Consider the following 14,195-nt stretch of genomic DNA (forward strand, 5'->3'; position numbering starts at 1 on the left):
CGATAAGGGGTAGAAAGAAAAATTAAAATAAATTAAAATACAAAACAAATAGAACCTTAGTCATCATCAAAATATTGCCCGTTCATCAACACCACCGCCTCTAAGTACAATACAGCCAATCTAAACAGTTCTCTAGCATTTCGATACCCTTCTAATAGGACGATTTGCCAAGATCGTGTAAATGCACTTCAGTCTCGAGTAACGAGCTAATCATTAGGTCAAAATCTTTTTTCGGAGAGTATGTTGTGCACTTCACAATCAGATAACGGTCATTGGGGGCTAGATCTCTCATAATTGAAGCGGACAGAAAATTTGTAAATATATGGAAATCAACTGCCTTCGCACTATTCATAGCTTCTTGCGGGATTCATAGAAAGACCTAGTTAGCTATTGCTATGTCTCATTTCAAGCATATCCTCCTGTAAAGAGTGTATGGATAAATGAAAGAGACCCATGGATACATTTACTAAAATTTACATTGATTTAAAACTCTTCTTTGCTTGTTTATTTGATTGAATTGCCATTTACACAACCAAAAAAAAAAAAAAAATTAAAAAAATTACTTCAGTAAAATTAAAGTAATTAATATTACATCAAGTATTTTATAAATCACAAAATTAATTGGTTTACAGAATTTGTATCTTCGTACGTTAATGAATATAAATTCTAGGAATACAAGTATGTGTGCATATTTATGTACACAATTACGCGAATACTGCAGTTTTACATTTACATATTAAATTGGTTGCATACCCAATAATTGCATTACTTAACCTTTAATATAACTAATATACGTTATGGGTTCTTATATGTAACACAATGCGCATTAATATGGAGGGATCAATATGTTTTTTATTATTATTATTATTATTATTGTTGTTGTTGTTCTTCTTCTTTTTTTCTTCTTTTTTTTTCTTCTTTATGTTGTTCGATAATTAATGTATTTGCTGGTATTAAAGCGAGAATTTTTTTCAAATAATATAAACATAGATATAAAGGATATAAAGTGATTACATCTATCTATTGGTCGATCAGTAGGGTAAGTAGATCTCATTATATAATAAATGCTATTTTAATTGTTATATAACCAAATAAAACAAAACAAAAAGTAGATATGGAAAAGTGTATTATGCGCTATGTGCACATATAAAGCATAATCAACATATAGTCACTTATCATACGGATATCAGTTTAACATTAAAATATTTTGATTTGGTTTTCCTTGTTTTAAGTTTAATGTGAATGATGTGATTGATTGTACGTTTTAAAATAGAGGGAATAATTTTTGATCTTTGTTTTTAGAAGAAACATATAGAGAGATAGAGAAAGTGTTCGAATATAAATATCTGAGCACATAGATTCACAACACTGCCATTCCTTATCCATATGGCACTAAACCTACTTTATCACTAAATGTTGAAATCACATATAACTCTATTAGATAAATTGCAAATACATGTAATCTTATTATTAATAGTGTGTTAGCACTGGTTAAACGCAGCCAACAATATTATATAAACGGAAATCTAGATTTCTATATACAAAGAATACACATTGAGACTATAAATTGAAATTGGTGGCAGAAAGAGAGCAGCACTTGCTTATATATATATATATATATATATATATATATATATATATATATATATATATAGAAAAGATCGACCATCTAACCATCCGAGAGTGAAGGTGTTACCCAACCATATTTCTCATGGGTCTTTACCAGAGAACGAAAAGCCTCCTCAGCTCCCCGTCTAAAATTTAAATATATTTTATACACATTTTTTGTTCTTTTTTCCGTTCTCCAATTTAAATTTAATATAAAAATGTTGTTAAATATTGATTAAAAAAAAAAAAAATACCTGGTAAATTCTTTGGTATTTCGGTTTTTCTTCATGATGCGCCCCTGTCCTTTAACAAGACTGGCCGAGAATTGCATAAGTAAAGCTTCAACTGTATAGGCACTAGCCCAACCACGCGGTGTCAGCAATTCCATGCAAATGGCCCCACCATCCATAACGTAGCCCTTCTCAATATGTGGCTCAACTACACGCATAAATGGCGGAGCAAAAGGAAAATTATCAGGAAATACCAAATGCAGGAGTATAAACGGTATATGCATGTCAACCATATCTTTAGCTAATTTTGAATCCGGATCAACTATATGTAAACGAACATACCACTCATAGAGATTATCGTTAATAAGTTCCACCTGAAAAGGAAAAAAACCTTTTAGTATAAGAGAAAAAAAATTCTTTTATTTCCTTGAAAGACTTTTATCGTTCTTACCGTGAAAACAGGATCTTTTTTGCTATTTTGAATTTTTTGTATTTCCTTGTATTCTTTCATAAGACGTCGGGCTCTTATATTCAAATCGGGTACCGTTTTTATACCATTCTGTTGAGGTTTTATTCTAAAACAAAGAATTAATTATTGTTTAATAAAATGTACGTGTGTTCGTTAATGAACTTTGTTTACTTGTGCTCTTGTCTTCGCATCCGTTTACCGGGCGATTCAGCATTGGAATCGTTAACGGTTTTTGAGGCGGCAGCTGCACTTTTATCAACAGTTTTACCCTCGAACATTTCGCCATTTCGCTCATTATCGCCTTTGAAGATTTTACGCAGAGTGGATACCACTTTGTCCTTAGAGCGCGATGACATTTTGTGTATTAATATATTAAAAAATTTTGATTTTCTAACGGTGGTATATGTTTGTTGCTTTAATTTCCTTTAACACACTTATTATTATTATTTTTATGATTATTTTCAGTCCAATGTACACTTTTCTACATATAGCGTTAAAAAACAAAATGTAAAAGTTGTGCGTTAACCATAAGCCTAACTCAACTGCAAAGATCTGGAAAAATATCAAATGGAAATTATTTATGTAAAAGATGCAAAAAAATAAGATAAGAGAGAAAAAGGAAAAAAAAAAAAAAGAAGAAAAATGCTTTGGTTACTTTCCAAGCCAAACGAAGAAACAATATTATTAAATTATCCTTAACACACAAAGTACACACTGGCCTGTTTAATAAATACTGACATTAAAATCGAGGCATGACAAACTTGGTTTGTTATTTTCTTTTTTTGTTAGTGGAATTTTGGCAAAAACACTTGGCATCAAATTTCTTTGGGTGTAATTGTCAATTACATATAGTTAGCCGTTACCTTGTTCTAATACCAATTATGTGAGTAAATAACTGTTCTTCTCTAGCACAGAGTAACTTAGCATATGCCGCCTCATCCGAATTATCTTTCATCTTTGAATGTATTTGGCATTGATGTGTGGGATGATTTTAAAAATACATATTTAGGCATGCATACATGCATATATATATATATATATATAATTTAAAATTTCTTGGACGAATAGACGAAATGTCATATAACGACATTTTTAAACATTGCGTGTATACAGGTTTACAACGTTTCTAGCTACGTTTAATGTTCGCATGGCCTTTATACTGCAGGTGGGAGAAGTTTTCCAAGTAATAAAATATTTAAGAAAAATACTTTGTTCCCTTTGATTTAATTCAGAGATGACTTTGATAGGTTTTTATAGCATTACATATCCTATTTGTGCCTAAGTAAAAACATTATCGATGCACAAGGCCACACGTTAAATACCATACGTCGTTTCGTTTAATTATATACTACGCCACTTGTGGGCGGTATATTAGATTTGTGCGAAAGTATGTAACACGAGGAAGGGCTTAGGATAAACCCATCTTTTATTATATTGATCGATTAAGAAAATGGTTCATTTCAATCATTTCAAAATCTTGTCTGTCCGTCTGTTGAGTGTCCATGCATTTTTGTGTTGAACTTACAGGTCGCAACTTTCAATATGTTTTGATGAAATTTGGTGCACTCACATGTTGTGGTCCAAGGATGAAAGCCATTGAAAATGGTTCGGATCGAACCACTTTCTTGACTACTCTCTCCAAAAAAACTTTTTTCGTTATATGAAAAAATTGTGTAATTTTCAAAATTTCGCGAGATAAAAGGGGGGAGTGGTCGTCCCTTAGGCAAAGCATGTCAGTGTATTAAATTTGGTTAAAACATTGATACAAGGACAAAAATAGGCAGACAGTCGGATAGATATGACTAAATTGACTCAGAAAATGTTTCTAACCAGATCGGTGGTTAACTCTTGTGTATTACATACATCCACACAAACGTAACATGCCCTCTAACACAACTGATGTAGCGTATGGCAAGATAAGAGGTTTTATTTTATAATTCAATACTACTTTTCCTTATCATTACAACTCCTTACCTTCCTTACCTTTCTCCTCAGACAATTTACAATAAATTTGACCAAAATATGATACATAAAATCGTTTTACAAATGAAAAGCAATAACGCTCTCACTCATTGCCTCCTATTCATAGAGATAGCCTTCTTGATTTGATTTCAAGAGCGCAAGTTAAAACAAAAATAGTACGTGTACTACATTTGTCTTTATGTTATTATTGAATGACACGCATTCGTCATCAAGGTCGCAAAATTTTCGATATCGCTGGCATGTGTACCCATCAAGATCAAAATCAGTACTTACTGCAGAAGGTATGTTAAGATTTTTCCCTATTGCGTGGAGCATTTGCGACTAAACCTCTTCCCTTCTTAAAATCAATCTGGACCGAGAAATTTATATTCCAGTGTTCGAAGTCGATAGAAATTGTATTTTGAACATGGGGCCGAATTCTGAAATAATTCACTACATTTTACAATATACGTTCAACGGTAACGCTACAATGATATGTGAAGAAAACAGTGACCAAGCGGTTTGGTCGCTTTCGCTCTATTGCAACAACAAATTGGAGAAAACTACCAGGTCTTTCTTATGATCTCGGTGTGGTATTAAACGTCTAGAGAAGAATACTCTTCTTTTTTTTTTGCAGAGGTCAAGCATCATAAGATCATAAGATTTGATGAAATTCGGTGGTTAAGCATTAAAAACATTAATATCTTTGATATTTTTAATTTGAAGCAACTTAGCTGGCAGGAGATTTGTTTAATTAGAAGATTTAGTCCATTTTCAATACCAATCTGCGTGCTTCTTCCATCAGAACTCCAAATTTGAAGTTGATAGCATCATTTTTGCGGCCAGGAGCGTGTTTACAACAGACATTACACAGACCGACAGGGGGACGTGATACTGATCAAGAATATATACACTTTGTGGGGTCTCCGATGCTTTCTCCTGGGCGTTGCAAACGTTCGACAAAACGAATATACCCCCGCATCCTTCGGCGGTGGATATAGAATAGAAACAGCCCGACTTAAATAGCCAGCACGATGTTGTAATTACTCAAACAACGACTTCTCAAAATACGCCGAAGTCTTTGAAAAAGTGGCCCAATCTAACTTCATCCTTTGGCCAAAACACGTCAGCATGCACTAAATTCCATTAAATATCTTAAAAATTACGAACCTTTAGTTGAACGCAACAAACCAAGTCGGAGATTAATAGGTTCAGAAAGCGACCCTGAATCCATCAGTACGATAACATGTGGTAAAGGTGAAGTAGTAAAAATTTGCTAACTTTGCCATTCTATATTATGTTTGTTATTTTGAGAATTTCGCCATTGGTTTGTTATAGTTCGAGTTATATTTTGCTTACAACTCTTACAATTCTCAATATAAATTCATTATTAACAGGGACTTACATTTACTTTGCTCCACTATTCTCTTAAACAAACTCAAACATTTCGTTCTGACATTTTTATGTTAACCCGTTTCACCTGTAAACTTTTATGCATATTTTTTCGTCAACAGCCAGCTGCTACTTTACCTTAGGACAACAACAGGTAAAGCATAAAAAATCTTTGTTTGGTTAGAAAAATTTAACAACTTGGTTTCCTACACACTATTACACTCTATACCACTTGCGTACTAAGCGTGCGCCTATGTATGCAACACCCAAAATGAATTGAGATAGACCCACCTTTGAGTATATCTATCGATTCAGAATCAATCTAAGCTTGACAGGCATAAAGACGAGGGAACAGGTGTGCTTTGATCGATTCAGAGTTTGTGAATGGTCAAGAACTTTATGCAGAGTTACAAGCTTTTTGAAGCAAGGAATGACTATATTTACTTTATATTATCTGCAGACCTCCACTTTGATCAATGCACTTTTAGGTTTTTTTTTGCCAATGTTCGTGTCAAAGCTCAGACGCTTGCTTACTTCAAATCATCGATTATGTCTTCATGGACAGATCACGCTTTCATTGAAGCTTAGCCTGTGGTCATATAAGATAAGTGTATGCGCTATAACAACAATTTTCTATTTCAACTAGAACGCCTGTGAGCATTCGCAAAACAAACGACTGCCAAGCAGATGGGTGGATGGTCAATTCACATCAGAAGAACGAGATATTACGTTTCTTAGAAGTTTCTCGCACAAAAATGCAAAAATAGGGTGCGTTGTGTGGCTTGCGAAACTGTTCTGTTGAAGCCACATATTTTCAATACACACACACACACACACACATTCAATTTCACGCCAAAACCAAATTGATAAACGTGCGACTGTTGCGATCAGAATTGAAGACTTGTGTTACACACTCGTCCATCGCCTCCAGCCTAAAAGCCGCGCCATACAGCGACTTTTGGGAATGCGACAGTTACTTCTGAATCTTCGCTGCTCCAGATGTGTCAATTTTACTTGTTGACATATCCGTTAAACGAAAAATGAACTTCATCACCGAAGAGAAATGCACGAAAGCTCTCTATTACGGAATCAGCGTTTTTGTAGTAAGGTTTTACTGTTTTAACATATTCAGCGATTGTTAAATGATCCATATTGTAAAATTGCAAACGTTACGCTAACTAACATATATGAGGCCCTGGATGATAGGTTTGTTTGTACTACTTTCCGAAACATCCAAGAACTAATGAAACGAACCCATCAACATAGAATAATGCCCCGTTTTCGTTGCGCTTTGGTCTTAAGTCAAGAAAGAGATCAGGAGAAGGGCCGTAGTCTAGCAGGTTTGTCCCCAATCGGCAAGTGTAGTGCCTTTACCGACTTTCTTGGTTTTCCGCGTTTATTTTTCATTAATAAATAGACATCTATTCACGTTTACTTTTTTCATAAAAGAAAGCAAGAGAAACTTGCATCAGTTTTGTCCCCTACTAAGAGTTGCTAGTTGTGTATATTTATTTATGTAAATTAGTTTTTGTTTACATATTCGGTATGTCATGTGTACAAACATAAATGAATCTATTGTTGATCGTGGTGGGGATCTCTATAACATATGTGAATGCACAAGCACACGTGTACAAACGTGTTTAATAGCAAAATTTGCAACATTTAATTTATGGTGATGAGACAGCAACGGCTGTCAGCGCAATATTTGCATGCTGGTGGAATTTCTTTGTTTTAATCTCTGTCTGATGGTATTCTTTTGATTCCATTAAAATGCCTTGTCGATGAAACAAAATAAAAGCAGAAAAAAATTATTTCAATTTCGTTTTTTTTCGCACTCCATCCCTTACAAGAACGCAATAAGATAGCGAGCAAAACAAAGCATTACAGGTATTTTTACAATAACACGGTTCCTGTTAGGTTTGTTTTTCGAATCGCATTGAAACGGATTGAAATACAAATGCAATTAATTTAAAGCTTATTTAAAAAGTAAGACAGAAAAATGATTAATTGATTTTTAGTCTTTTTTGTAATCTGAACAATAATCTTTTCTTTCTTGCATGTTTTCTCATTCTCATTTATATTTATTATGTTAGTGTGAAAGTTTGACAATTTGGAGCATGTTACAAGAGACTTATCGCGATTTTACAGTTATATTAGCACGAAATCATGTTACCGGATGCTCTGTTACGGTAGGAATACAAGTATTTGTGCATAAATTTTACTCTATACGCAAAGCAAAGGTCTTCCGCAATCGTATTTAGATGTATAAGAATATTCAAGCGCTCTACGTTCCTCTTAAAATAAGGAAAGGAGCACATTAAAGAGTTTAACTAATGTTTGCAATAAACTACAACAGATTGTACTAAACAGACTTACGATTTCTTAGAGGGAGAGCAGCGAACGATATACTAGTCTGGGACGATTGATTTTTACTACCTAACATAAAGTATCAATTCGGGTTTACGAATAGCAACTCAAGACCAGTAAGACCTTGAGCTGATCTGACCTGGCGGTTGGGGTCGTATGTTTTTATAAAGCCACAAATCGGCCAATATTGAGACAGAATAATATAACTTGTCTCATATATTTTCTAAATTGGTGAGTAAAGATTATGTGTGCAATGAGCGCGACAATGCAATATGTAAGCAAACAATAGCTAAATATAGTTACCTCCTATTAATTCAGAAAATATCTGAAATAAGCACTCAACGGGATTCTTAGGATAAAACTGAATTTACTGGCTGCTACACATCTTCGTATCTGATCATTGATGTAGAAATCCTATCCACGCAAATTTCTTATAAACTTCTCTTATATTGTTTCCGTAAAGAAGTGCAACTTCTGCATGTCTGTCATGGCTTTACTTTCTCTTTCTCCCACTTCTCCAATGTTGTTTCATCCGGCTTCATATTGAACCTACTTAAAACTGAGCCTCATGCAACTTAGAACTAGACTCGTCAACGACAAAGCATTAAAGCATCCTTGGAATGTAGAGGAGCAAAGATCATAGCTCAAAAAATCAAAGATATATGTCCTACCTGACCCAAATCTATCCAAGCACCAACACATCGTAAAAAGCGAAATTCATTGTAAATTTGCTATTGCTACTCTTTGAAAGGCGGCTTTCGTTCAAGTTCCTCACTTGTCAAATGACAGATTTTCAATGGACTTTCAGATTTCCTCTCAGCTTTCCTGTCGCGCAGAGCGAATCTTTTATTATGTTGTTTGAGTTTGTAAATGCCTTCTGCTTTGTTTCGCCAGATTTTCTTTTGCTAGCGACGAAGGTCGTCACTTTTAACAAAAAAAGTTATCAAGATCAAGTTTACAATGTCGGCAGTTCTCCTCCTTGCAAATTCTGACATACACAAGGCCCTACATTTTATATCCTTTGTAAAATCCTTAGAGTGGTTTTTTAAGGATTTTTAGGATTTTTCTCATCAATGATGAATAAAAAGTAGTGCATTTTGCAGATCTAGACCGTAGAGTCTTTACTTACTTCTTCTTCACTGCTTGAAGTTCTTTCTATCTTTAATCAATAAATAGCATGTTTTGCAAATCTAGGCCTTAGTGTCCTTACTTACTTCGTCTTAAATGCCTAGAATTTCTTTCATCATTGATGAATAAAGAGAAGCGTATTTTGTAGATTACAAAGTTAGTTTCAGTACCTGAGACATATCGGAAAATCTAGAAGAAGTTTACTTCTTCTTGTACTCTGTGAAGCTAGTTTTTTAAGTTCTGCCTCCGGTGCCCCGAAAAATCTGAGAAAGAGTTTGATTTATTAGCGGGAGACTTACTTGAGATGAATGCTATAAAGTTCCTCCATCTTTCTCTCTGTCTCTCTCTCTCTTTCTCTCTATTACTACACACTTCCTTGGCTGCCTACCAGAAGGATATTTCCATTTGCCAGCAATTTATAGAGCATTTATTTGGCCAAATTTAGTATATTTTCCGCTTTTGATGGTTACAAAAAAAAAAAATAAATAATAATAATAATAATAATAATGTCAAGCACGTAAAGCTCTTCACTGTTAATAGTAATGTTTTGCGTGCATATACATACGTACGATTCGCTATATAATTTGTGGTAAAAATGGTCATTAAATTTTTACATAAACATAAACAGAAAGCAAAGACAGCGTGACTAAGCTCCCACACACTGATTCTTTATTGATGAGTCTCGCGAATCTTCATACATAAACAACATACAAATATATATGTATTGTAGTTATAAATATGCGTACGTACATATATACATAATAAGGATGGTTTTGTAGTTCATCGATTGACATTATTTAGTGGCAAAATTTATACTGTTGTCATGTTTCAAGTTTTTCAATACATTAAAATTAACACACATACATTTATATATGCTTTTTTTTTTTTACTTTATAAAATAAGGAATAAATGATGCAGCAAGTTTTTGAAATGAATAATTTTTTTCTGAAAACTTTCGAAATTCAATCGATAAGCAGAAGATAGATTGTTGTCTTTGAATTTTTTCATTTATAACCTAAATAATATACAGATTTTTCCTGAAGGACCCCGCTTCGAGCATATGTTATTATCACAAACAGGTCAATTCTTTCGCCTGCTAAGCCTAAAGGTTTTGTTTTAATTTAGTTAGACAGCCTGGAACAAGAGTATAGGTAGAAATATAAATAATACAGAATATAAGAAATAAAGTCAAGATCCAGATGTGTTTATACATTATAAAAGGCCTTTTATATATAAAAGCTCTTTAAATCTGCTCGGGCTAATAATCATTTCGATTTGGACGGATGGCGAGATCGGCAGCTTTAAAGCGTCAAAAAGAATAGGCTTTATGATGTTCAGTCCGTCTTGTCAGGTAGGATAAGATTCATGGTCCGCTGGCTTGGCTTTATGATGTTCAGTACCGTTTGTCAGGTGGAACTAGATTCATGACATTATTCATGGTCCGCTCAGATTTCGTGAATTGAATCTTCTCAGGTAAATATGTTAGTATTCAGGTCACTGTAAGATTGTGGAGAAAAACAAGATTTCTGTTAGGTCGGAAATTCGGATCGCAGTTTTTTTACAGTTGAACAAGAAAACACTCGAACAGGCTTTTGTTTTCCGTTACGATGAAGTGCGCATCGCGAGATATTTCAATTATGTAAATGATAAGTTTTTGCATAATAGGTGTATAAACAAATTCCTTCCGGTTTTTGATGAAATTCAACTTTAAATGAAGTAGCGCAGCTACAAAACTTAATAATCGAAATAGGCGTCACCATTATATATAATCTGTTGCCATTTATTGGGTAGGTTTTGGATGCCCACGCGGTAGCAACTTGACGGATTGGAGTGCAAATAGCCATCGACAAATTTTCGTGCATTTTCAGTTTCTGTGAAGCCAGTCTTATGTAACATAAGATGCCTGCGATCCTAATATCGTATCTTTTGTGGTCTCTTGGCACCACTTTTTTGTAACATAATTGTATGAAATTTGTCTATATGTCTAAATCGTTTTACGTAATACGACAAAATTATGTAAGTCAAGACGGTCTAAAGGTCGAGGCCAACTCTTGAGGGTATAGCGGGTGCGGTAAAACTTCTCAGCCTAAGCTGAACATTATTCTCTTGGCGGTTTTTGAGATAGACGTACGGACGTATACGAATAGACAACATTTTATTAACTTATACACCTAATAGAAACAATCGAGCCAATAGTAAACAAAAAGCATTCACAAGAAAGCTAAAAATCTTTGCACAAAATATGCCGCAAACCTATCGTAGTTGTGCAATCACCGACTACCATAAGAAATTGCCAATTTTGCATGTAATGCAACCATTGTTAGGGAAACATTATTTTGATGAAATATTTAGACAACTTGCAACAGCTTTCGAAGAGTGTAGCATTTCAATATAAAATAGTGCATCAACAAATCGCGCTCTAACGACAAAAAAAAAAAAAAAAAAAAAAAAAAAGATACAAATGAACATGGCGCCTCTCTAAGCTGACTGTACAGACTATAATATAATTAGCTTGTTTTAATACTTGCTGTATTGCGTTGAATAAGTAAAGATTACCAAATTAAAAGGTTCCCTCTTTACCACATAGTTCCTAAGGGGAAAGATTAAATTAACGAGATATTAAGTGTATACGGTTTGAAATGAATGTAACAACGCTAGTAGCTTGTGCATAATATTTCACCAAACAATATCCGTCATATGATTCGTATATACTTTGAGGCTCAAGTTATCTTTTTCTTTTGGCAATTAAGGGAATGGGGATTTTGATCCATTTCAAATTATTTTTATTTTAACTGACCCTAAAAGAGCAATACCAGCAAAAAATTGAAGCAAAGTTTGTCTTTCGAAGAAGAAATCAAAACATAATCGTATATTAAAGGAGGGTGAATAACTAATCGACAAATATAGATTCGTTCCGCTGTTTACGCTGATAGTTATACATGCTGCATGCAACACATATCTATATATATATCAATAATCTAGACATATGTATATACCGTGCCTACCTACATCTACACATATACTGGTGGACAGAAAAATAGGCGCTTGTTGTTTTATGTTGCGGGAGGTTATTTTTTTCAATTTTCCTCTTATTATATATATGATGTTTATCGTTTATTTATAAAGTAGGAACTTTTCCGCATTTACGAATGCTTTTTGAAGCTATGTTAAGTGTAAACAAAAACTTAAAAGAAGTTAACAATTTTATAGCAATCATTTCAGGCAGTCAATAGCCAGTATAACTACTATTGTTTTTAGGGGTAACGTTGATTTTTGCAGGGGAACATGATATTGATTATCGCAGGTCTTCACTGAGATATTATGCCATACTTTCTGAATATTTTTCCACAATTCTTTTTCTTACAGGAAACAATTTGGCCATCTACAAACATTCTCAACAGGATTGGGGCCGAGAGGATGACCTGGCCTTTTAATGACATTCAAAATATGTTTTAAGAACCGCACTTTCGCCAATTGATTAAATGTTAATGTAGATCATTATCTTCCTGAAATTTTCATAACAGTGGCTTATTTTCTTTCTTTCTTTCTTTCTTTCCAAGTTTTTATGTGCAAACCTCTCCATAGCGTCTTCTGGGATGTATCAGATTTTTGAAAAGGGGGTTGTCTGATCTGCGCCATTTTACGTTCATGGTTGGATGACAATACGCGAGTGTATCAAATTCCATGAAAATGTCTTAGAAGTAGCGATTTGTGGGTTGAACACAAATGGACAGACAAGCGTGGACCGACTCAGAATCACATTCCAAATTGATCAATGTACTGAGAAGGTTCGTCTATTTCAAGCTCTTTTAAGTGCTATGCGTATCGGTGCGAACTTGATATTCGCTGTACAAGATGTGATTTAGGTTACAACAAAGACACTTTTTCAGGTATGTGTGATAGGATAAATTCCGATGTAGCCATTTCAAACTAATGACATTGCTGAAGACATTTAAAGCAACTTTTTTCGTTGTTCCTTAGTTTCAAAATATAAGAGGCATAGGCATAATTTGCTGCTGGGTTTCTCGCTGAACTGTGCGATTACATTTTGTAGACTTTATAAAGTTATAAGCATTTAGAAGAAAATGTAATTATAAAAGATATGGATTTACACTATTCCGCACACTATTTAGCACTTTGTCATCATCAATCAAACACGACTGTGTTGTTAAACCGTAATGTGCAAAAAAAGAATTGAACAAGTTCACTTACCCTTTTAATTCGCTAAAGTCTGGCGCAATGAAAACGGAACGTCATCGAACGCAATACACCAATTAAAGCCTTTCAATTTTCCATTGATTTCAACACAAAACTTAGCTATCAGTTCTGTGTATTTTATTAAAAAAAAAAACAAAAACAAAAAATAACAAAAACAAAAACGACGACGTTATTGTGTGTTGTGCAAAATCAATTTGTCGCCGGTTACAAAAATAAAAAGCATCACAAGGAAGTTGTATTATTAGCTCGCTCGCCTCTATGTCAGATTAATGTTACAAACACTCTTATGTGTTTGAATGTGTTCTCATATTTAAATTGCGCTTTTTAAATACATTCTTCCCTTTTTCCATCAAAGAATATCTTACATACTTTATTACTTATTTATTTGTATGTTGTGTGTTTCTTCTGGTGTTCGTAATTTTTTTTTTGACGTAAAATAGCAAAAACAACAAGTATTAAAAGCACACACAAACTGATTGCAAAATATTTGAAAATTTAATTTATTTTCACTTTTCCTTTTGAGTATGCTTGGCGTGATAATTTTAATTATCTGTAATTAAGTTATAACCATTGCAGACAAAAACCAACAACACTAAACACGTACAACGGCCCGCAAATTAATCCATTCAATAAAAATCTTTTAATGACTGAAATCAACTGTTTTATCATAAGTTTATGCCAGAATATGTCACCAGGGTTACCCCACTTCGCTGAATGTCATATTGAAATGCTCGTGGTATGGATTTAAGAACAACAGTTCAAAGGACTGGTCAGAAAAATTTGATTCTTTTTAAAATTCAATAAATACTTGCTTTATTTAA

General features: G+C 33.7%; 1 protein-coding gene across 1 annotated transcript; it reads right to left on the bottom strand.

Moving 5' to 3' along the window:
- Positions 1-571: 571 nt before the first annotated feature.
- Positions 572-13,978, bottom strand: LOC119633962 (ubiquitin-conjugating enzyme E2Q-like protein CG4502). The gene is made up of 6 exons (XM_038027816.1): positions 13,369-13,978; positions 2,479-2,859; positions 2,290-2,413; positions 1,863-2,212; positions 1,645-1,754; positions 572-1,601 (listed from the first exon to the last, which is right to left on the bottom strand). Exons 2-5 carry the CDS (start codon positions 2,661-2,663, stop codon positions 1,670-1,672), a joined length of 744 nt encoding a protein of 247 aa, XP_037883744.1. The 5' UTR covers positions 2,664-2,859; positions 13,369-13,978; the 3' UTR covers positions 572-1,601; positions 1,645-1,669.
- Between the last annotated feature and the right edge of the window lie 217 nt (positions 13,979-14,195).

This window comes from Glossina fuscipes, unplaced genomic scaffold, assembly GCF_014805625.2.
Source record: "Glossina fuscipes isolate IAEA_lab_2018 unplaced genomic scaffold, Yale_Gfus_2 2, whole genome shotgun sequence".
NCBI lineage: Eukaryota > Metazoa > Arthropoda > Insecta > Diptera > Glossinidae > Glossina > Glossina fuscipes.

Bases quoted from the DNA above. Each gene is read 5' to 3' on its own strand.
- LOC119633962 (XM_038027816.1), bottom strand. From the start codon at position 2,663: ATGTCATCGCGCTCTAAGGACAAAGTGGTATCCACTCTGCGTAAAATC. The intron at 2,213-2,289 runs GTAAGAACGATA...TTTCCTTTTCAG, and splicing joins AAAAAGATCCTGTTTTCACG to GTGGAACTTATTAACGATAA. The intron at 1,755-1,862 runs GTATTTTTTTTT...TTTAAATTTTAG, and splicing joins AATACCAAAGAATTTACCAG to ACGGGGAGCTGAGGAGGCTT.